This window comes from Sarcophilus harrisii, chromosome X (assembly GCF_902635505.1).
Source record: "Sarcophilus harrisii chromosome X, mSarHar1.11, whole genome shotgun sequence".
NCBI lineage: Eukaryota > Metazoa > Chordata > Mammalia > Dasyuromorphia > Dasyuridae > Sarcophilus > Sarcophilus harrisii.
The window spans coordinates 17,703,341-17,728,021 of NC_045432.1; the positions used below are offsets into that span (position 1 = coordinate 17,703,341).

Genomic DNA, 24,681 nt, shown 5'->3' on the forward strand with positions numbered 1-24,681 from the left:
CCCGTGTGTCTTTGGGGGGAAGGCTTGCTACAGACGATATACGGTGTGCCCATAAGTTCGTGTTGACCCAGGCTCAGAACTGGGGCCTTTTCTGCCTGTTTGGATCCCTGTGCCCCCTACAGAATTCCAATTTCATTCATATGTAGCATAATCTCCAGGGGAAAAACTAGAAATTTCTCTAGGAGAGGACTTTGACCCTCCCTTGGGAGAATAACCTAAAGTCGTAACCCAAGGCCAATCTCATGTTATTCCCTGGGAAGACTTGGGCCCTTATTCATTGTCTGTATACAAAGGAGTTTTCCTTATTTCTTGCCCTCTTTTGCTGGCATCCCTGAAACTCTCCTAGGAACTTCTGCTTCCCCACTGAGAGAGCTTCAGCTGGTTGGAATATGCAAAAAGATTCCCTTGGCCTGGGAATATGTTCATGCTTTTGCTCCAGATGTCACCAGTCACCATCCTGGAACTTTCTAAAAGGAGGCAGCAGTGGGATTTTTCCTGTACAGAGAGAGGATCTGCCATCTACTCTCCTTTAATGAATCACCTCAGAGAGTCTCCTCTGAGAGGTTTTTCCCTTTTCCCTTCCTGAATAAGGAGGCAGTGCTGCCCCATGGCCACTCTTTCAGAAAGATGGGATTTCGCCACCCAGAGAAGCTCATACAGAGGCTTAGAGAGGCAACAACTTGGTTGGGCCTTGATTTGAGGGCATAGGGCATAGATGTACATGTGCCCCAGTGGGAGACCAAAGCAGACAAAATGCAAAATGGAAGAGACCCACAGTGCAATGGGAGGTCTGAGGAAGGGATGATCAGTTCTGACAGAGTGGCAGCTTGGTATACTGGCTCTGTCAAAGAAGCTGGCTTCAAATCCTACTTCTGATGCTGAAGCTACTTGTGTGACTGGATAAATTGCTTCCCCTCCCTGATTTCATTCAGTTTCTTCACCTGTATAGCAAGGGGGTTGGACCAGATAGCCTCTTCCAGCTCTAGATTCAGGTGTGATCTTGGTTAAGCTATTTCTTTCCGGGCCTCAGTTTCCTGTTCTGGAAAATGAGGGGTTGGACTAGGTGACTTTTGAGAACCCTGGCACTTCTAGATCCAGGAGTCTATGTGTGACCTTGGTTCTTTTAGAAAATGATCTGCTGGCCTTAGTCCATTTAGTCCACTCAATCTGTTATCCTATATGTGACCTTGGGCCTGTTTCTCCCCTCTGTACAACCATAGGGTTACCCTCGAGACCAGCTCTAGATCCATGAGTGAGGAGAGGGAGTCTAGAAAAGGTAGGCGGAACTGGCACTGGGTATGGATATTGATGGAGGGGTGGGATTTCTAGGAGTAGATAGTGGGCACAGGCCAGGAGAAAGCAGAGCTTGAGCAAGTCTGGGAAAGGACTGGACATACACCCGAAGTGGAGGAGTGGGTGGGGAAGGAGAGATTGTGCCAGACTGTGGAGGGAAGAGGCTGAGGTTCCAAGTATGGTGAATGGCACATAAAGGGTGGAGTAAGGTGGAACAGGTTTGAGGGTTGAGAGAGTAAGTTGGGACAAGTAGAAGCAGGCCCTGCAGGGGACGATCTCCTTGCCTCTGGGACTCGTCAGATCTTAAGAGCAGAAGGAAGGCTGGGATTCTCCCAAGCCGATTTACCATCTCTCCCTTCCATTGCCCACCAGCTACAGGACGTAGGGTGACACGGTTCTAGGGCTTGGCCCACTCATTGAATGAATTTTGACTATTATAAAGTAATTGTAAGGACATAGGATGACACGTCTCTGCATCCAGAGAAATATCAGTATGTACAGATTTTTCTGCGTCTACCTATTTGTCCGATGGTAGCTCTTTCTAGGGAAGGAAGTGGGGAGAATAAAAAAGGAACTTACAGGATTCCTTGTTATATATTGGAGAGGAAGAGTAAGCTGTACAGTTTCACGTGCAATCACCTTTTTTCCTGAACTGTTATGTAAATGCTCGCTTTGTCCCATAAATTAAAAAAAACAAGCTCATCCTTAGCAGTAACTTGGATACAAAGCTCCAGATGTCACGCTCGGGGATCTGCACGTGGCACCAGACTGGGAGGGCGTGGTGGGCAGCGAAAGGGTCTGAGAGCTGGAACACTGAGAGGGATCTAATGAGATGATGTTATATGGAGAAAAAATGTCAACTCTCAGGAAGCGGCCTGTCAGAAAGGTTTAAAAAGCTTGGCTTGGAATCAGGAGGACCTGGATTCAGGTCTGCCTCTGACCCGGCCTAGCTGTGGGACCTCGGCCAATGCTTGCCAGCATTTCCCGTGTTCTTTTGGGGCCTCGTTTCTTCTTTTATACTTCACAAGCTGGCTCTGTCCTACTTTTTCAGTCTTCTTGTACTTTCCTCCCCTTCTCTGAACTCCTCCATTCAGCCTCCCTTACCCACAATATCCCATTGCCCTCTGCTCTGACTTTATACTGGCTAAGGTTCTGTGCATGGAATGTCCTCCTTCCTCCTCCTCACCACCTAACTTCCAGCTTTCTTCTGCAAGAAACCTTTTCTGGGAGTTCCCCGCCAGGGGGTCTTCTATTTCCATCAGCAAACAAGGTTTTTTGCGTGAGCAGGTTTTCGCCTTTCTTTTTATCACCAGTGCTTAACAAATGCTAGCTGACTGACTGAAGGACACCTTCTCAAAGGCCCTTCTCTAAGGCTATAATTTGCAAAGCAACTGCATTTATAGAAGAAATTCCCTACTGGGAGCTCTCTGCATTAAAGAAAGTATAAATCTAGTGATTTTCAATTCACTTACATTCAGGTTCAGAAACACAATTTCACCAGTACAAGATGGGCAGCAGCTTTTTTTTTTTTTTAACTGGATTTTACTGGGCTACAAGCTTAACATCAGTTGTGTGTTGGGAGAGCTAAAAACAGTTAACACAATTATTCAAATGAAGACAACTGGGAGGAAAAGATAAATGTTGTTAGGGATGTGGGAAAATGGGGACACTAATGCATTGTTGGTGGAGTTGCGAACTTATCCAACCAATCTGGAGAGCAATATGGAATTATATAGCCCCAAAGGGCTGTCAAAATGTGCATACCCTTCGATCCAGCAGTGTCTCTATTGAGTCTGTATCCCAAAGAAAAAGAAAAGGAATCGTATGCAAAGATGTTTGTGGCAGTTCTTTTTGTAGTGGCAAAGAATTAGAAACTGAGTGGGTGCCCATCAGTTGGAGAATGGCTGAATAAGTGATGGTATATGAATGTTAGGGAATATTATTGTTCTGTAAGAAATGACCAGCAGGAGGATTTCAGACTTACATGAACTGATGCTGAGTGAAGTGAGTGGAATCAAGGGAATACTGTATACAGTAACAAGATTGTGACTTCTCAGTAATGCTATGATTCAAGATAGACTTGGGGTAGAAAATGCCAGAGAGAAGCATGGAGACTGAATGTGGATTGAATGATAGGATTTTCACCTTTTTGTTTTCTTTTTGTCTGATTTTACTTGTATGACATGACAACTATGGAACTATATTTAACCTTTGTCTCTGCCCTTGCACTGTCCTGGCTATTTTTCCCCAGTAGCTCCAAAATTTCCAGGAAATCGGGGCTTAGCACTTCAGCTATTACGTGTTAAGTTATAATGGATAATTTACCTTAGGAAGGAACTATCTCAGGAGAGAGCTATCCTAAATCCTAAATATCCTAAATTTAAATGCGTGTGTGTGTGTGTGTATGCCATATATATCTATATTTGGGAGATATATAGGTAGAAAACACTCATATTTATAGGCAATTTCATGAAAGCCTCGGGAAGAGCTTTTGAGTTGAAATAATCCATTTAATGTGACCCCTTGTGAAGTGCAAAGGAAGAGGAGGCCTCACCTGACGGAGCAGGGACTCCCCTTCCTCCTAGGTACATGACCTTTCCCTTTAAGCTTTAGGAGGTCCTATCTGTATCACTCAGTGTACTGGATCCTCTGCTATTTTCAAAAACATACTCCTGGATGCAGGAGTCAGATATAGTACAGACAAAAGAACTTCCAGGCCAGGGTGATCTAACCCATTAGGCCGAGATAATATGGGAGTCGGTTTGATCTCACACCAGAAAGGGGTCCCACCCATTCCAACCATTTAAAAAGCAATCATCTAGATTCAAATGAACCTGGGTGTCCCAAGTGGAAGCTGAACAAAATGAACGGGGGCTTATGGAAACTAGTTTTATAGGGTTTGAAAAGGAAAACCCTCGTGTTTCCTGGTAACCCCCTCATCCACGTAAGCTGTATTTTATTAACAAAACTACACGCAAATGGGTTTGGTACTATGGATGGGTTTATTTCTTAAGATCTGAGTGCAAACTTTAAAAATACAATAAAACTTTCCGTTAGGAATCAACACACCACACCCAATAATGATTTTGCAATCATGCATTTTAACAGAAAGTACAAATAGGCGCATATTTGAAAATGAAACATTTCCCAAGAAAACAACACACTCCTCTTTCTGTTCCTATTTTTCTAATTCAGAAACACATATTCTACGGAGACAATATCAGCTAAGTATTCTAACCCATCTCTGTGATCAAAGGAACAAACACTCGGATTTTATGAACCATTTAACTATATTTAGTCTCTGGAAAATATGCAATTATACTTCCACATATGATGGAGGGCATGACAACAAACAAGTAGAACTGAGGCAAGATGAGATATTTCAGGCGTAGAAAGCAAGAATCAAAAAGGTTCAATTTAGAATCATGTCTATGGAATTGGGTTTTTAAAAAATTTACAGCTTTTGTGAAATGGCTGACATAAAAATCAACAATAAGCAAGTGAAACAAGTATAAAAAAATAGGTGGGGTCAATCTCTAAGATCAAATCTCTGAAAAGCCACCATTCGTATGGAGAAGACTTTTCTGTGTATGTAAACAAATATACATTTAGATTAAAAAAAAAAAAAAGTGGGTCATAGTGGCATCTCCCTGGTCCCTTAAAAGATATTTGGATTTCATAAAGAATTAGCAGCACCTAAAGTGTTGATTTAGTCAATCTAAAGGGTCGACACAATAGATCAGTTGGCAGTGTTCTAGCTTTAGGGAGATGAGAATTAGGGAAATGAAAATCTGAGAGGAAACATCAAACACATTTAGTCCAAGTCACCTTTCCAAAGGTAGCTTTAAAATGGAAAGAAAAATCATTAAGTTAAAAAGACTTAAGAAAAGAGTCCCTAAAGGCCAATCTTAAAACAATGAGCCATGAACAGTCAAGGTTGCCGAGTTGTCCACTTAGTAAAGACGGTCGATTTTTACAGATCAAAGGAGAGCCGAGGATAGGGAGAATATCCACATACACTTACCATTGCACGAACAATTTGCCCAGCATTTTACATCCCTGAACACTAAACAGATAAATCTTTACAAAAAACCTTCATTCCAGATTATTTTCCTTTTTACCATCATATACATAACATTTAAATATTTATGAATAGAAGAATCTCTTTTCTTTATAATATAAATATTTTAGAGCAAGGAAAATCATCTTGTAGTGGTGGCCAACATTTTAAAATAAAAAGAAATGCAAGCAATATGCACGCACACAACATAAAATGATTTAAGGGAAAAAAAAGTGCAAAGTATAACAGTATTAAGAATGTTCACTTTTTAAAAAAATAATAACTATAGTTCAAGTGTGAATAGCCAGCAGGGAAAAGGGCGCAATTTTTTTTAAGAGTACATAAAACAAAAAGCACACTCATAACAAGTTACAGCACAAACATTAGATGAATCCTTATTGACAGTCCCAAGTCCACACCTAGAATTTCCAGTTTCTAACTTCTTCCACAAAGAGGAAAAAAATAGGATGACAGTGCTTTCTTCCCTTCTTAAAACAACTTCCAAAAAACAGAACCAATTTTATTCACCTAGGACACAGACGAGATAGCTAAGGAAATGTTGTATTTGTTTGTAATAGAATTAGGGTGAACTGTAAGACTTTCCAAAATTAAAACTGTAAGAATCCAAACCAGCAACAGAAAAACCTTTAAGAACCCCCCCAAAAAATATGTTTTAATGGAAGGACATATTGATATCAGTTCTTCAGAGCCATCAAAACAAAAATTTATTATTTCGGCATTGTCTTTCACGTGAGATTTAACCTTTCTCCATTTTGCGTTTGATCCTGTGTTTTCAGAGTAAATGTGTTGGCAAGCATTTTACCAGGAACCTTAAAACATGTACCTGCTATTTGTAAATGTCAAAGGAATGTGGTTATTGAATTCGGATCTCAAACAGTAATAAAAAACAATCCAGTTCCCCTTTAAATATTTTACTCAGTAGCATTTTTTTGTCTTAATTCAAACTTCAGGCACTGTAAATATTCACAATATTATAATGATGTACAGATGAACCACCATCTATTTAACGTATGGCCGATGTAATCTTTCTCGTAAAGATTTTTTCCAAGGCGTTTTGTTTCTATCTGTCTATGATGCTATAATCATGATTTGTTTTTTGATAACTACATAACATATATAAACAGTTGGAAAAGAATGTCAAAGCCCCCAGGCAGTGCTTCACAGAGTCCTTAAGATCAAAGATCTGTTTGTTGAGCCTGACAAGTAAGGAAGCTTCTAAATTAGAAATACATTGAACCTGGAAGGTTCAAATTTTATCCTCTACTCTACTCCCCTATTTATTTTGCTTCAACTTTGCCAGGCTCAAGGAACCAGAAATGAACCTTAGGAGGATTCTGGGAGTTCAATTTTTGTTTTGTAACTCAGATAAGTTAAGAATCAAAATTCAATAAAAATACCTAGAGGCAAATGACTTCCATCTAGGTTTCATTAGAATACAAAAAAAAAAAAAAAAAAAAAAAAAAAAAAGAGAGAGAAAGAGAAGACTCAACCGGCATTTGAATTGGTTTTTCATTTCCCTTCGATTTAACTTAAGATTGTAATAGCTAAATGCAGTTTTAATAACCAGAGGCAAAGGTAAAACACCAACATTTTGCATTATTGAGAGTATGGGGCCCTCTGTTGAGAACAGGCCCGACTTTTATTTGCCTCCATACATTCTCTCAATGTCATTGAGATAGTGGTTCCTGAGCTCCTTCCTTTTCAACTTGAAAGCATCAGTTACCAAACCGGTTTCAGGAGTCCAGGGTTCTGGGCTTAGGCGGACCTTGATTGGAATTTCAAAACGCTCCAATTTCACTAAAAAGGAAAAGAGAGTCCATTAAAATGTTTCTGAACTTCTCAAGACTAAGAAAAAAAACAAACCAGGCAGAATGTTGCACTTCACACTGGATTATCAGATGAATTCAGGAGAAATGGACTAGATGGGAATATTAATTCTATCATATGTTTTGGCTAATGCTATTTCACTAGGGAGTTTTTCACATGTCTGTTTCCTTTTTTGGATGGATTTTGGCCCAGAGGGCAAAAAATATTTATGGACACCTTAACAGTCCCACCCTCTGGAACCATCTGGGTCCAGGGATAAGATGACTGGAAATGACCCTGGATGCAGTGACATTGGCCTTTTTAAGCTTTAACAGGTCTCAGTTTGACTAAGGCCCATTCAGTGATTAAGGTTAGGTAAGAAAGGTCTTTTTAAACTTGGTCCAAAAAAAAATTTTTTTTAACTGCAAGAGGAAGATCCTCATGGTCAAAACAGAAACAACAATTGCTATTTACACTTGGACAAAACCTCAAACTGCTTTTTTTAATGACTAAAGCTCTAAAGATTTATTCGTATTAATTGGTAGTGACTCAAATTTTATATATTGCCATTTTAAATAACATACATAAATAACAAAAGCCATAGTAAATAGCTCTATTTTAAAGGTAACTTGAGAAATCACTACGTAAACCCTTTTGTTTTAGTAACAAAAACATGGAAAATTCTTTAAACTCTTTCACTTTAGTTCTTTGTCATTTTTGTCATCTTATCAAATGGGGGAAAAACAAAGAGAGTGAAGTACACTTCTAAAATTATTTTAAATTAGCTTTCCGAAAAAAATCCCAGTTTTAAAACACAATAAAGGCAAAGTACAAAAGAGCATCTCCTCTGGCAATATAGTAGTAACAACAATAATTTATGTAATCCTTTAAGGTTTGCAAAGCATTTTGCATACAGGATCTTATTTGAGCCTCAACAATCCTAGGATGTAGGTGCTGTTATTATTCCCATTTTACAATTAAGGAACCTAAGGCTGATGGTGAAGTGATTTTCCCAAAATGTTTTTCTGGCTCTCTATGCATTAATTACGGCACCACCTAGTTGCACTCCAGATACCCATGGACTACCTAACTAGTGTCTAATGACATTTTTAGCCCATACAGAAAATAAGCCTTTGCAATACTGCCACCTATTTCCCCCAATTCCCCAGCTGTGCTAAATATTGCCACCTATTTTCCCCAATTCCCCAGCTGTGCTAGCACAGTTTCAGAAACATGAATCAGCAATCTGAGCTAAGGCAGGAACAAAGGATCTCAGGGCTGGAAGGGACCTCTAAGGTGACCTAGTGTGATCCCATTGGAAAATGAAGCTATCCAATCTGCCCACAACAGCATCCCACAAATGATCAATAAGCTTTTCCCTAAGGATCTACTTTCTAAATCAGCTCTTTCTACTTTCTGGGTAGGGGGAAAATAGTCCTTCCCAATAATCCAAACAGGCCTCTCTGTACCTTCTCAAGGGTGCCAGTGCTACCTCTTCGGCCAAAACAGCAATTCAAATACTAGAGGACTACAACAGTGTCTCTCCTACCTTGTGAGAGCTGCTAAGAACAAAGAGAATATACAAAGAAAAAAAGGATCAGGATAGAACCCTGGAGAACAGAGACATAAGGGAACATAGAAGATGAATCTAGAAAGATTTAGGAGGAAAACACCTATTTTCTCCTCTAAAGGTAGGAGAATTTAAGAACTGGATTGCTATCCCACATATTTAAATGAATTGACCCCTCTTGCCCCCCAATGAGGAAGATTAATAATGGCTTCTGATGAAAGCAGGCCAGATGCCAATACTTGTCATACTTACTGGTATTTGCAGCTTCTTTAATTTCCTTAAGTATCTCAGTTTCCATGGTAGGGTCGTTGCAGATATCTACCCATGATCCCTCTACCCCTTTCTGCTGGGCCAAGGCCATCAGCCTTTTCTGATTAGGAACCACAAAACTGATCACATATGACTGGTCACTAAAAGATTGGAAAAGTACATGTCATATTAAGAAGCAGTTAGTCATAAATGATGACAAATGAAAAAGTGGTCAAAACATTCCCCAAAATGTACTTTGCCTAGTTATTAATGGCCTAATTTAATTGAGCTCCACAAAAAGAAAACATACTGACCCATGTAAATAAGTTACAAAGCTCAAGGTCACAATTTTCTATATCTCAAGACTATACATTATTAAGCTGACAATTTCAGGATGGCTTCCAATGCCTCTGTTTTAAATAAAACTTTATGTAAAATTCTGATGCTAAATAAAGATTTCAAGGGCACCATGATACTGCCAAAAAAAAAAAAAAAAATCTTGGAATATATATAAGAGCTCAGGCTCAGTTCTGGTCTGCCAGGAACCAACTGGGTGAACTTCCTCCTAGTGTACTCTTCTGAAGAAATTGCACAACTGGGTTATTATACCCTCAGGGGGGGGTCCCACTGGTATTAAGGCATTCAGTGCAGAATTTTTTACGAGTAGGAAAAAGAAGCAAATTATGTGCCCAACAACTGAGTAATTGCTGAAAAAATCATATTAATTATATATTAATATATTGATGTGAATAAAATATTAACATATTCAACTATTATACCATGAGAAACATATTTCCTTAAGAATAACCGTAAGAAGGGGAAAATATATTTTGTCAGCTGCCATCTCTAGCTTTTAGAATTTTGCTTGTTTTTGTTTTTTTCTAATGAGAGGATCCTATTGGGGTGATTCTTGGGAAGTGCTTGAATCAAACAAAAATATCAAAAAAAATGAAATGACTGGACTATTAACTGAGGTTCCTTTATTCTATAGCATTCTCTAACTCTGAAATGTGTGCGCGCGCGCGCGCACACACACACACACACACACACACACACACACACAGAGAATTAGGCAGATCCTTTCCCTAATTACCTATGCTCCTCTCAAATAGAAGTTCAGACATAGAGTGACTGACCTTTTGGCGTAGGCGCAGATGTTGTCGATGAGTGGGCAGTTTTTCAAGGCAGCCTCCACTTTGCCTAGAGACACGTATTCTCCAGCTTGTAGTTTCACCAAATCTTTCTTGCGATCTAGAAAACCATGGAGAAGAACCCAGAATTGGACTCAGTTGTTTAGCTAAAGTCTATATTTTCCTTCAATTTCTTTTAAAGACAGAGATAATCCTTAAAAATCGGATTGCTTTTCTACACTTCATACTTTGCCACACATCATTGTACTTGACCTTTATTTTAAGACCATTTAGGAACACAACTATTTCATTCTATGTAGGCATATTTGAATCTCAGACCCCTGAAAATGTGATTAAATTACCTCCTATTGGATAAATTGGATAAAACAAATTTGAACAGTCCAGGGAGCCTGTGGCTTTAAGTATTTAACCACTGTAGTAGCTATAGATAGCAGGCTGTCAGACCACAGAAAATGGACCAGTAGAGACTTAACAACCAGTACACTTATGCCCAAAGGCCCAGACATGGGCTGGAACCACTTGAAAGCAGTATTGAAAGGCTAAGCAATCTCCTCCAAAGAGGATTTAGAAAGGCTCGAAGTTATGTTCCTGTGAAACCCTCCCAAGCAGTTCAGAACTTGCCATCTGAATTCACCTTCCCAGTTTTCTGAACTGGGGTTAAAGCAGGAAGAACATAATGTCTGCTATTGATGCTGACATTTCCCAATGACTAAATTGGGTCAAAGCTACAGAAGCTGCAATCCTATTTGACAATAGAGATAGTACCAGACAAGGGGAAAGGAGAGATGTGGTGGGGGGAGAGATGCACATTGGTACCTGGGCACACCCGCATGCACGCACACACACACTATTTTCACCCTATACCAGCTCTATGCACAGGTAGAAACTTTTTAAATGGCTTATTTTTCCATTTAAATATTACCTTTACAGACACTTTATAGACACAGACCAAAAGCATATTAAACCTGCAGAAAGTAAAAAAATACTGACCTATAATCTGTAAGCATCCGTCAGGGTGGAATTCACCAATATCTCCAGTACAAAACCATCTTTGTCCATTTTCATCCACAGAATAATCCTCAGCTGTTTTCTCTTCATTTTTAAAATAACCCATAGAAATATTTTGTCCACCGATTACAATTTCCCCTCTGGGGTTTGGTTTGTCATGAATGGTATAGCCTCCTGAAAATCATAAAGGCAAACTGGCTAAGCTCTGAGAATACAGTGGACTCTTGCTGATCATTAAAATGCTGGCAATCCAACCTAGTATATATCATGCTAAAATATAATGTGCCATAGCCTTATGTTCACATGTATGATGTGATCTGTAATGGGCCCTGAGATTGGCCCATTCAGAAGCAGGTGAAGGAGCTATGGGTGTTTAACCTGGAGAAGACATGAGCAGCACCAGAGGACAGACGTAGGAGAAACAGTTTGGAGTTAACCTGAAGTCTGATGTACAAGATGTCCTTGCACATAGCATGGGTAGAGTGTTTTCAATGGGAATTGGCTGCCTGATTTACAGTTACAGGAAGTAGGGTAACAGAAGCAAAACCAGTGGAAGCAAAGTGTGAAAATGGACAGGTGCAGTGATACAGTGACAAGAAGCACTTAGTGGCCAAGCCCGCCCCATCTTGGGGACACAAAAAGGGTCTGGCCCGCAAGCAGTTTACATTCTATTAGGGGAGAGGGACTCGGCATCTACATGGGGCACAGAGCAAAGGACTCATGCCCTGAGAGGTCCAAGTTTTGCCTTGAAGGCAGGCTTGAGAGGCAAGGAAGAAATGGGGCCTTCCAGAAATGGGGGACATAGTAGGTGGAAGAGGAATGTCATGGACCCATTTATCCAATAGCTCAAAGGTCAAGACTGACCCTCTGAGTGGCCTTCAGGGGGTGCTGCTCAGTGAGTATTAGAACAGTATGAAAGTCTTACCTTCTTGCCAGTCCTTGAGTTTAATTTCACAGCAAATAAGAGGGGCTCCAACTCGTCCAGTGCTATAGTCAGTAACTGTGAGAGAGAGAGGAAAAAAAGAACCGGCACTGACATTCTAAACAGATAGAAGGAATGGCATGAGCTGGAGGGTCGGGGAAGAAAAAAGTAAAGGGAGTGTCTGCTCTGTGCTAGGCCCTGTGCCAGGTGCTGCAGATCCAGGGGTAAACGTGAAAGTCGCTTTGGCAAGGGTATAATATGTGGTATAATATGTATGCAACTCACTCGGTGTGGGGACAGGACGCACCCACCACTTGAGCTGGGCTCTGCCAAAAGCTACCGATTCTACAAGGGAGAGGGTTCCAAGCACACAGGTAGAAATGGATATGGAGGGGATCTGAAATCAACCTGGGTAGGTTGTGGAAACCTGAGTAAGAGGTGTTTCATCCTGGAGTCCTACAGGGAGCTAATGGAGATATTGGAGGAGGAGCTCAATAGGGCCGATTTTTAGGAATATCCATTTGGTAGCTGTGTGGGGTGGACAGCAGATTAAAGTTATTGCACTAGTCCCGCTCAAAGTTAATCAAAAAATGGCAGAGGTCATGTAACTGGGGGAGGGCACCGATGAAAGAGAAGTTGTCAAGGATGTAAAAACAAAGAGACTTAGCACATGACAGGCCCGGAGGAGAGGAAGGAGGAAAGCAGAAAGGAAAGCTCCAAGTTTGGGAACAGAATCAACAAAGATCCACAACGGCAGCAGAGAAACTATCAGGAAGAGTGGGTGAAAGTTACATTTTGGGTATGCTGAGTTCGCGATACCCGTGAGGTATCCAGATAAAGATGCCCAATGGACAGTTGGTGATAAGAGGGCCAAGTTGTGGGCGTTGTTGAATGGAGATGACAACTGAACTGTCACCAAGAGAGAGAAGGGAGCCAGGCTAGAGACCTAGGGGAAGGCCCACATTTAGTCATCAGGGACGGTTGTTGGAGCATGTCCTAACAAATGAAGCTGAGGAGTGGTAAGACAGGGAGGAGAATGATAAGTGTCACAGCCTGACTCTCATAAACTGAGAAGTCAAGCATAAGGAAGATCAAGAAAAAAAATGATTTTACAAGAAAAGATCATTTACACCATAAAAATAATCAACACACCTGGGAATTTAATTGTAATTGAAAAAAATAGTAAAAACTGAAAAAACTCCTAAATTAAAATATTAAAAGACAAAATGAAAGCTTTCAAGAACATATTTTTATATGCATCTAGAAGAATTTGTGTAAACATAGGTCAAAAAGAGTGAACACCTGTCTTGGAAGGAAGGGCCTTTTAATTAATTTAATGTCTCAGGAAGCTTTGGGCAGTGGGAAGGAGAGACTAGTCAGGAGACTGGAAAGGTCTAGTAATTTAGCCTAAGGTAGGTGCAGCAGAAAAGAATGAGAAAACACGAGAGAGAATTCCCAAGGAAGAAATGAGAGGACCTGATGGTAGAGAGTGAACAATCAAAGGGAATTTGAAGGTTTCTAGCCTGGGAAACTTGAAGATAGGAGTACTGTTGGCAGAAGAGAGAAAGAAAGGAGCTGTTGGTGATGGATCACAAATTTGATTTTTATCGTTCTACCATATAGTATAGCAATATAACCAGGTGGCAATGTTGTTACTAGAGGTTGCAGACATGAGACTAGAATGTGGGCCAGGAAAAATATCCATTTAGAGCTCAAAAGCAACTTGGTTCGACCTTCTCATTTTACAGCTGGGCAAATTAAGGGAAATGGCCCAGCCGGTGGGATCCCTGGAAGAAGTAGAACCTTCATTATCTCCCACAGGTCCTGGCTAGAAACATGAAACTCCAATTCAGAGATTTTAAAATCTGGCAAGGGAAGGGGCTATTTTCCATCTCTCTAGCTCAGGAGCTTTAAGATCTAATTCCAACAGTTCTGATGGATCAGGCCATCCTCAGCAACGAGATCAACCAAATCATTTCTAATGGAGCCGTAATCCTCAGCAACAAGATCAACCAAATCATTTCTAATGGAGCAGTAATGAACTGAACTAGCTATGCCCAGAAAAAGAACTCTGGGAGATGACTAAAAACCATTACATTGAATTCCCAATCCCTATAGTTATGCCCACCTGCATTTTTGATTTCCTTCACAAGCTAATTGTACAATAATTCAGAGTCTGATTCTTTTTGTACAGCAAAATAATGTTTTGGTCATGTATACCTATTGTGTATCTAAGTTATATTTTAATATATTTTAACATCTACTGGTCATCCTGACATTTAGGGGAGGGGGTGGGGGGGTAAGAGGTGAAAAATTGGAACAAGAGGTTTGGCAATTGTTAATGCTGTAAAGTTACCCATGTATATATCCTGTAAATAAAAGGCTATTAAAAAAAAAAAAAAAAAAAAAAAAAAAAAAAAAAGATCTAATTCCAATCATACAGGAGGTAATAATGAGGTACAATTTCCTCCCTGAGTTTTCCAAGTTTATGCATCAATGGAAACCCCTAGAAGGTCAAGATACATACTTGGCATCATTAATCATACAAAAGCAACACTGACCTTCAGTAACTGTGCCAGCTCCACAAGATTCGGTTAATCCATAACCTTGGCCAATTGGGCAGCAGAAACAGACATTCATAAAGCGGTGCGTCTGTGGTGAAAGGGGTGCTCCTCCAGAAAGCATCATACGGACATTCCCGCCTAATAGAGCTTTCACCTTTTTAAACAGCAGGCTTGATAAAGGCAAGGTGAGGAAAGGGAAGGAGAAACATTTTAATTTTTGCCGAGTTATCTAAAGAACAAATTACAGGGAACTGCTCCCCAAAGGATTTCTCTGCTTTGCTAAAGCACTAAAACCTCAGGATTACGAGAGTCAAAAGGCAATCTTCCTTTCAAAAAGCTATGTTAGATTTCATGATCTTAGCACCAACAAAACAACAAAAGTCAGATTTAAAGCTATATCTAGAAAGGCAAACACTTGACTATTGTCTAGCCAATGTATGCCTGGAAATGACAACCAAGATTACAGGTTTAAAAATTACTTTCTATGGCATGAAATCTCAGATAAGGCAATTAAATTTACTGTTTTTCCAAGTGAATTAGAAGTTTCCATGAGGAAAAGTCTAAGAAAAAAGTCAAAACTCCACGTGCCAAGTCATTTTCCGATTCCCCATGAAAAAGGATTTACCTAATTATTAGCTATGAGTTCTCAGATGAGGACATTTCTGATACCCAAGGCATACAGAACTGGCTTGAAATTCATCCATTATTATAAGAAAAATTTGAGCCCAAATTCACTTCCCAAATGTATTTTTCCATGTTTTAATAAAGTCAAAGAATTTTAATAATTTCACACTAGGAAAAAATGGCTAAAAGGGCTATCATGACAGTAATCCAAATAAAGTTAGTTTGCTCCTTCTGCCCGAATACTCTGGATCATAGTATCTAGAGCTTAGAATGTAGAAGAAATGGGAGCCTTTTCACAAGAAAATAAAGTTCCCAAAAGGGAGGTCAGTTGCTCAATAGACATCTAAATCTGGGGCTCTTTCTATACATCATAAAGAGTTCTGGAAATATAAGATTTCAAGATGATCTAGAATAGTTTTGGAACCAATAAATGTACTTACAAATTGCACAGCGGAGCATCATATCCTTTTTTAATCTGTTCCAGCTTGTAGTCATAGCCTATCTTGAAAAGAGTTTTCTGAAAATAGTTCATTTCTTGAACTTTACTCATGACATTCTTATAAATTCTATCCATGATTTCCTAAAGGTGAAGAAAATATTAAAATAACTTGTATGCAACACACACACACACACACACACACACACACACACACACACACTTTGCTAACAACAGTTTGTTGACATACTTGGTGAAATATTTTGGCATATCATACATACTTATTTTCTTTAATATGTAATTCATTTTACTGACTTTGTTCAATTACAGGTAATAATTAACTATTTTTAAATGACTAAGGTATGATATGGAAGTTAACCCTCTTATGCCCAAAATAATAATCAAAGTTTAAACTTTTCATTCCTCTCATCTGCATTTATATATATTCTTGGACTAGACAGTTCTAAACATTCCTCAAGCTTCAAACTTTTATAACAGCAACATGGGTCACCCATGTTTGAAAGCTGGGGAAATCTCAGATTGTTCTTTCTTGCTTATCTTTCATATCCAGTCAAATTGCCAAGTCTAATGTCCTTTTCACAGTTTTCCTCCTTTACAATGTCTCCCTCAACAGAATTTGAAACTGTCTCACCTCTCCATTTTTATGATTCTGCCCTCTCCCCATTTATCTGGCTGTTCAAAGCCTAATAAGGGAAAACTACAAGCCACAAAACTTTGGAATAATTATATCTAATGTTTCAAAAAAAAAGGCACAGGGTCCAAAAACCAGCAAATATTACTGGGTATAATTGTGAATTAAGCTTTTCACTGAACAAAATTAGGCAACCCTTGTGGAGTCACACACAAGTTCTGTGAGGTAGAACAAATAAACCTTTTGTTTTTTTTGTGTGTCATCCAAATAGATACAAACCCTGCTATATCCCAGTGATTCAAAGGAATGACCCCGGTACAAGGCCTTGAACTACCAGAGTTTTGCTTACTAGCTTCATTCACCTTCATTCCATAATCCTGAACCTCAGTTACTTCCCTCTGAAAAATCAGGGGGAAAAGAAGCAAGACAGTAGTCAGGTCCCTTCTAGCTTTAGAGATGATGTGGTCCTGGGCTACTAACTAATGTGAGCATTACTAATTGTTCACAATCACTGGCTGTAGTCTGAATCCTCACTTAGTGGGAATAAGATTTTATGTGGTTTTTTTTCATAGAAGAGAAAAATAGTTGAGAAATAACAAGATTATATTTGCTATGGATTGTAACTGAGATAACCGTACTTCTTTTTGGAAATTGAAGACTTTCCCATTTCCATATTGTCAAAGAAATTTTTTTTAAAAAGCTGGTAAGATTAAGAACCCAGAACTTGAAGTCAGGAGGATTTAGAGCCTTGGCACTCTGATATGAGTCATGAACTGTGTGTCCTCTCCAAACCTCAGTTTCCTCAGTTGTAAAATGGGGAGAATAAGATTTGCATCAGCTAACTAACGTTGAAGAGAGAAGAGAAAATTCTTGGAATAGTAGATGAGGGTTTAATTATGATTTATTATCAGTTAATTGTTATAAAGACAGATATATCCTTTTCTTGGGCAAAAAGGGTTTGTGAACAGAACAAGTTTCAAAGTCCTGGTCTAGAAGATCTGAATGCTTGAGTTAGAAGGGGCTGCCTAGGTCCAACTCCTGCCCCATTCCCCAATAAGGTGGCTGTGCAGGGCCTGTCTGAATACTGGCTATTGCTATGGCAAAGTCTCCTCACTGGGCTAACCTTTTTTTTTTTTTCTACTTTTAAGGGACATATAAGTTTGAATGGCTTTAAACATTTCGACTGAGAAACTTAGTCTTAGGCACTAAATAAAAAACCAAGCCATGGAAATGACTGAAACATCCATAAAGGCTATTTTTAAAAAGGCACGTGGTTTCTACATTGCAAATTGTTTGTACAACAATGTAGAAACAAATTGTTTTGCATTAGAAATTCTGTTCAATTTGGAGTCAAGAGGCCTGGGTCTGAGCCCAGTCTCTTACACCTGGACTAGCTGAATGGTCTTGAGAAAGTCAAACACCCTTTGGAGTTCTAGTTTCCTATATGCTGCACAGAAAGGGCTGTTTTGAGGAAAATGCTCTGTAAAACTGAAGGACTACAGAAATGTGAACCATTATTATTCACTGCTGATGTTATCCTCTACTTACCGGGACAGCTGCCATAAGTGTAGGCTTCAGAACACTACAGTCGCCTTTGCTCCCTTTCTTAATTTTGCTGGACTATAACAAAGAAAAAGTTGAACGTGTTATATAAACAAATCAAAAAACATTTAAAGTAACTTACTAGTCTATCTTAGTGAAAAATCATTCAAGTATTAGCTGAACTCCAACAAGAATTATAATTCAAAATGTTACCGAGCTAGTTCTATGTTGATGGACTTGGGATTTCTCAGGTGCCTTCTTGTTGAGTTTTTAGTTGTATCTTTCCCCAAATCCTCTCTAGAGATCTATTGTTCCCCAAGATTCTGTCCAAGACTCCCTTTCTCTTTTCTATGATCTCAATCCGCTCCTATGGCTCAATTCCCCTCTCCATAAAGATGATTGATTCCCACATATCTATAATATATATAGCTTTTCTGAATCACCTATCTAGTAGATATTTCCAACTGGATTTCTTAGTATGCATATCATATGCCAAAATTGTTATCCTCTAAACCAGTGGTCCTCAAACTTTTTAAATAGGGGGCCAGTTCACTGTGTCTCAGACTGTTGGAGGGCCGGACTATAGTAAAAACAAAAACTTGTTTTTGTGGGCCTTTAAATAAAGAAACTTCATAGTCCTGGGTGAGGGGGATAAACGTCCTCAGCTGCCGCATCTGGCCCATGGGCCATAGTTTGAGGACCCCTGCTCTAAACCTACAACTAATTTCTGGATTTCTTCTTTATGTTGAAGGGCCCCACCATCCTCTCAATAACCTAGGTTCATTCTCAACTCTTCTATCTCACTTATATCCAATTAATTTCCTAGACTTCTTGATTCTACCTTCATGATTCTATACATCATGTCTCATATCTGGCTCTTTTACTCCATTCACGTGGCTAGTTCTGCCCTTAATTACTTCTTGAGTGGACTATCAGAACTGCCTCCAACTTGGTCTGCCTTCTTTAAGCTCTCTCCACGCAGCTGCCAAAGCATAGTTGGGACTATGTGACTTCCCTATTCATTAGAAGTTCAATGGCTCCCTATTAACTCTAAAGATCAAATACAAACCTTTCCTTTTTGGCATCTAAAGCCAGTCTGGCCTTCTTGCTCTTTCTCACATACAACATTCCAACCATCCCTGTGCCTTTGCACAGGCCAAAGGAATGGACTCTCTTCTTTCTTCCTTGTCTTAGAATCCCTGGCTTCCTTTCAAGTACAACCCACCCAATAGCTAGTTCTTCCAGTAGAATGTAAACACCTTGAGAGCAGGTACTGTTTCACTACTGTTTTTGTATCCCTGGGGCACAACATGTAAGTGCTCAAGAAATCTGCTTTGGGTAGGACATGAAGAACTCCATCACTAGCCGCCATTTTGTGTGCAAGGATTCTCTGAATATCTCAGATTTCTGATTCTGATTAGTTAAGTGCCCCATAACGATATTGTCTTTTACCAGTCTTCTCAGGTATAAATCATACTGGCAATATATCTACCTATCGTGCATATTATCATTGTCCTTCCCATTATTTGTAGGTCATATTTTTCTGAGATCATGGGATTCCTTGATTGAAAGCCATCTAGTATCAGCTGATCCTAGAATATGATATACTAAAGCACCTTTCTCCCTTCTAATGTTTTCATGAAGAACACCCCCTCAACACAGATTATCCCAGCAGGGTGCCAACACCCCCTCAACACAGATTATGCTAGCAGGGTGTTGGATACATATTAGTAGGGTGAAAATCATGAGGAATGACTTCTGAAATCTTTCCTCGTTGAACTAGCCTAAGAACCGATACAAAGTCTGACCTGCAGAAATTCTATTTCCCGACTCTACCTTGATTCCACCATTACCATTACTGGTGTACATGTGGTACACTAACTATTATATGGTAGGAGCCAAGGGCGAATTTGGTGCTTTCACGACTGTTGCTAATAGAAACATGAGTAGATGGGCTTGTTACCATCTACAAATAATCTCCAATCTGGCTTAGCTGGCTTTCAGGTTTGCCCGTCATAAAAAAAGCTTGTTATTCTGTAGCTACGGACATTTCCCATTAACTAGTGGCTAATAAGGTAAACAGGAAATGCAGGCAGACAGATTCCTTTCAAGGACTGCCGTTTCTAGAATCTCTGTCACGGAAGATGTTGTGACACTTGGGGCATCTAGCTTCAGAAGGATGGTGAGGGTAAGAGTGGGGGGGAAGGTCCTCTGGAGGGAGAAAAAGAAATAAATCTGACCAGAAAATGGTCATTTGGGCTGCCTGTCTGCTTCCCCCAGAGCTTGAGGACTGCTTTGGAGCAGCAGCTGCTACTGCTATTGACCATGAGAACTCCAGCTTCTGTCAGGCACAGCCGCCTGGCTCTGTTGTTATTCCAAGTATCACTAATTTTTCATCTTATTTACTTTTGCATAGTTAAAGTACTACTCGGTTTGCCAGCAGAGCAGCACACACTGACCAAGGTCAGGCCCAGTAATATTTCTTAAGGGAGAGAAGGAGGAATGAAAGAGAGGGAGCTGCAGTTTTATTTCCTGGGGAACTTTCTAAAAGGATCAGGGATTCATTCATCTTATTTACTTTTGCATAGTTAAAGTACTACTCAGTTTGCCAGCAGAGCAGCACACACTGACCAAGGTCAGGCCCAGTAATACTTCTTAAGGGTTGAGAGGAGGAATGAGAGGGAGGGAGCTGCCTCCCTCCAGTTTTATTTCCTGAGGAACTTTCTACAAGGATCAGGGATTCACAAAGTCAACCAGTAAGACAGGTCTAAGTCCCTTGAAGTCTTCTTTATATAAGACATCTATTGTCATACTTAAATTACTGAATGGAAAAAGCCAGGCCATCAACAATCTCAAATTTTGTTGCATTCCCCAGACTGGAGCTATTGTTTCCAGGAAGGAACAGAAGAAATGGGTTGCTTGTGGCTGGTTTCCAAACTTCCTATGCTCAGCCTGCTGCAAACTTTTTTTCCTTTCACACTGTAAAACATTATTCCCTTTACATGCAGTTACAATTCAAGCTTAAAACTGGGAAGAATTTTATTAAGAAAAATCCCAAGGAAAACATTTGGTCATCAACAACTTGACTCCCAGACTAATCCACTTGAAGTTTCACCAGATGAAGTTAAGTTTTGCTTGATAATTTCCATAATGAAACTAATCTGTCTTGCTTGCCATTAATATTGGAACAGGTTTTAAATTTGATCTTTTAACTTAATAGTGCATCTGCAATATGTTAGTCCCTAATTTATACACAGGTTCTATTCTAAAAGTTCACTTGTAAGTATGCTAATTCAAAGTCGGAATAGATTTTCCCATTGAAAGGCAGGTTAGATACCTTGTCATAAAGTAACCTGCCCTGAAATTCTTCCGTGGCCTATCCTTTTGTCAGTGTAGGTACATTTTCCTATTCCAACCATTACTTCTGTAATCATTCTATAAGGGAATAGCCATCAAGAATTGTTGGGCCAAAAATGTACTATCCTAGGCAAAACCAGTGATGATGGCAGTTCTTCTGAAAAAGATCTGAGGCACTTAGTGAACTGTTAGTTCACCATGTGTGTAAAATGGCAACCCCGAAAGCCAATATAGGCTTTATTAGGCTCCATTATTTCAGAAAAAGAAAAGTGAATTAGTGATTAAAACATTCATGGGGAAAATCGTGCTTTCATAAGGAACTTAAGCCACTGCAGACCCCAAAATGCACAGAAAAAGTTATTGTGGAACTAAAGAACCTACTGTGCTATTAGTGAAACAAACCAGCACACGATAATTAAGTTAATGAACTGAAAAGTTTGGTACCTGATCTGATAATGTAAGAGGAGAAGAATATCCAATTCTGCAGCCATAGGTAAAACATGATATTTCTGCTGTCAATTCTAGAACATGAGCAAGAGGCAAGTAGCCAATGTAGGTATCCTTTGGTCTAAAAGGAAAAAAATACTTGAATTACAATTTCTTTCAAGGCATTTCAAATTAGGAAGGGAATGAAGTATCACTATAATACTGGTATAATATCATTATTAAAAATATTAACAAAATTTTGAAATCAAGTCCCTGGCCTAGTGCTAACTGCAGTGCTCTTGGTCACCCAGAGAGAGAGAGAGCTGAAAGTCCTTACCCCAATCCAGGAATCCTTTCACACTGGCCAGTCATTCCAGCTATCAGGTTGCTGTGATGCATCATTACGCCTTTAGGTCTGCCAGTAGAGCCGCTGGTATACATGACAATAGCAAGATCATTGGGATTTGGTCTGTTGGGAATGATGTTGACTAGAAAAGAGTAAAAGAATCACATTGTCTTCAGCTGAAACCGATTAGCATGCTAATAGCAACAGGAAGAACAAGTTCTAAGTGGCATCTGCTGATGAGACAGCAGCTCAACTGGCCCAGACCAGTCTCAAAAATACCACAAGATATCCATTGTAACCCACAAAGGTCAGATCCTCCCTTTAGAGAGGACTGAGAAAGTCCTGCACATGTGAACTTTTCTTCTAGCTGGGTTTATAATCTGTAACAACTGGCTTCTTTTTTGTTCCGGCTTTCCTACAATTATTTTCACCATCTGTTTTTGGATACCGCCAAAATAAAAGCAAAACAACATTAACAAACACCACCATGGAAGCAGACCCTACAACTAACTGATGGCTCAAGGGAGAAGACAGGCCATTGGAGCCCATTCTCAGGGGGCATAGGCCATAAAAAAATGATACAAGGCAGGTGCAGAATGGTTTCCCTTTGATATATGTCCTTATGGCACAAGTAACTTGGAAGAATTAAGTATGCTTCCTCTGAAAAGGGAGGAAGGTGGCAAAAGTAAGTAGCTTACAATGTGTACATTGTGATAATGTTGAAATTAATTCAACTGCATCTCATTACAAGGTGGATGGCTAGGCGGGCTCAGAGCTGGAGTCAACAAGACATCTTCATTTCAAGTTTAACCTGTCAGGGGGTGGATGGGGGAGGAGGGTGAAAATTTTGGAACCCGAAGGTTTTTGCAAGGATGAATACTGAAAGCTATCTTGGCATTTATTTAGAAAAATAAAAGGTAAGAAAAAGGAAAAAAGTCGATGGCAAAAAAAAAGGAAGGGAAATTTTTGAAAAAAAAGGATGCAAAATAAAATTTGTGAGTAAATTGGCCAAAAAGAGCGGGATTGGAAAGCCCAACATAAGGGAAAGAAAGAAACCAAAAAGGCAAAGGGGTAGGTGGAAGGGTACGTAAAAGAAACGTGAATTTGGGAAAACCCAAGGAATTTAAAGTAAAAAGGGGAAAGCAAAAGGGGGGAATGGGGAAAGGGAGAAAGAAGGTTTTGTTAAGAGAACCAAAATTTAAAGTATAAAATAACCCAGAATTATAAAGAGAAGTAAAAAAAGAAAGTAGGGAAAGAAGGAACATTTAACAAGAAAACAGAAAGGGCAAGAGGCGAAAGGAAGTCTGAAAGCGAGAAGAACAAAGAGGGTGGAGAAGGAAAGGGACAATAAAAGAGGAAGTCTGGAGAATAAAGGCAAGAAACGAAGCAGAAAAATTGGGAAAAAGGGGAAAAAAGGAAAAGCAGAAAGGGAAACCAACTTTTTAAACCAAGAATCAATGTTAAGAGGAGGAGAAAGGATCAAGGAAGGGACTGGCAAAAGACAGAAGAGAAATAAAATCCTCAGAAAAAGTCAAAAGGGTAAAGCAATCGGGATAAGGAAAACGAAGGGCCGGGAACTCAGAATATTCCTGGGGGAAATCGAAAAGGCGGAGGAAATCAAGAAAAAAGCAGAAATCGAAAAAATTCGAGACAAGCAGGAAAAGAAACAGACCGAAGTTTGCAGAAAAGGCAAAGAGAAAGAAAATGGCGGGAAGAAATTTCTAGAAACAAGAAAAAGAGGGGCGAAGTAAATAGAGCGCTAAAAGGAAATCAAAAAGAAGGGACCGAAATGGGATAAAACGAGAAAATCAGAGGGACGAGAAGAATGAAAAAAATTTCAAGAGGAGGATAAAAGAGCGGTGAGACAAAGCGAAAAGACGAAGTCGGGTAGGATAGGGAGATCGGAACCACAAAGCATAGGGACAAAGAAAAAGAGACAAAGGAGGAAAATCGACGATCGCAAAATCAGGAAAGGAAAAAATTCGTTCAAATTGGGAAAGGGGAAAGACGGATGGAGAGAAAGAGCAAAGAGACGGAAAAAGAAGAAAGAATTCGAATTTGGAGAAACTAGGGGAGATCGAAATTCGGATAGAGAAGAGAGAGGTCTAAAGTCCATGCAAAAAGAAAGGAATGGGAAAATCGTAGGAAAGAACGAAAGATGGTAGACAAAGACATAGGAAAAAAAAACAGAAATGGTTCAAAGAAGGAAAAGGGAGATAGGGCGCAGAAGAATGGGAAAGATAGGATAACAGAGATAGGTTACGAAAAGAAATGGGCAAAAGAAAGAGAACAAGAGACAGGACAAACGAAGGACGAGAAAATAAAAGATCATGAAGAATTGAGATAAAGGGGGCTAAAATCCGAGAATGGGGAGAAAATTAGAGATAACCGAGATAGACCGAAAAAAAGGGGAAGTTAAAATTAAAACCTTCGAAAAGATGGGGCAGGAGACCTAGAAAAAAAACAGGAAATTCACTGAAAGACAAATAGAAGGAAGGACGGAGAGGGCCAAAGGGAAAGAAGACAGTTGGAGACGAGGAACAGGATGAACGGAAAATGGATTCCGAAAGGAGAAAGGAGAATAAGAAAGAGAGACCAGCAGGGAAAAATTACAGGCAGAAAGGAGAATTGGGAAAAAAAACAGGGAAAAAGAT

At 39.6% G+C, this 24,681-nt stretch overlaps 1 protein-coding gene across 6 annotated transcripts in view; it reads right to left on the bottom strand.

The window, feature by feature from the left end:
* Window positions 1-4,276: 4,276 nt before the first annotated feature.
* Window positions 4,277-24,681, bottom strand: part of ACSL4 (acyl-CoA synthetase long chain family member 4) — a 57,887-nt gene continuing 37,482 nt past the window's right edge. For all 6 annotated transcript variants that reach the window (XM_031944931.1, XM_031944930.1, XM_031944935.1 and 3 more), the window contains 10 exons: window positions 22,019-22,169; window positions 21,700-21,823; window positions 17,905-17,976; window positions 15,709-15,848; window positions 14,642-14,814; window positions 12,084-12,158; window positions 11,141-11,332; window positions 10,136-10,250; window positions 9,003-9,160; window positions 4,277-7,171 (listed from right to left, as the gene is read on the bottom strand). In XM_031944931.1, the coding sequence (XP_031800791.1) occupies window positions 7,014-7,171; window positions 9,003-9,160; window positions 10,136-10,250; window positions 11,141-11,332; window positions 12,084-12,158; window positions 14,642-14,814; window positions 15,709-15,848; window positions 17,905-17,976; window positions 21,700-21,823; window positions 22,019-22,169 (1,358 nt within the window). In that variant the 3' untranslated portion in view covers window positions 4,277-7,013. The remainder of the gene's footprint in view (window positions 7,172-9,002; window positions 9,161-10,135; window positions 10,251-11,140; window positions 11,333-12,083; window positions 12,159-14,641; window positions 14,815-15,708; window positions 15,849-17,904; window positions 17,977-21,699; window positions 21,824-22,018; window positions 22,170-24,681) is intronic.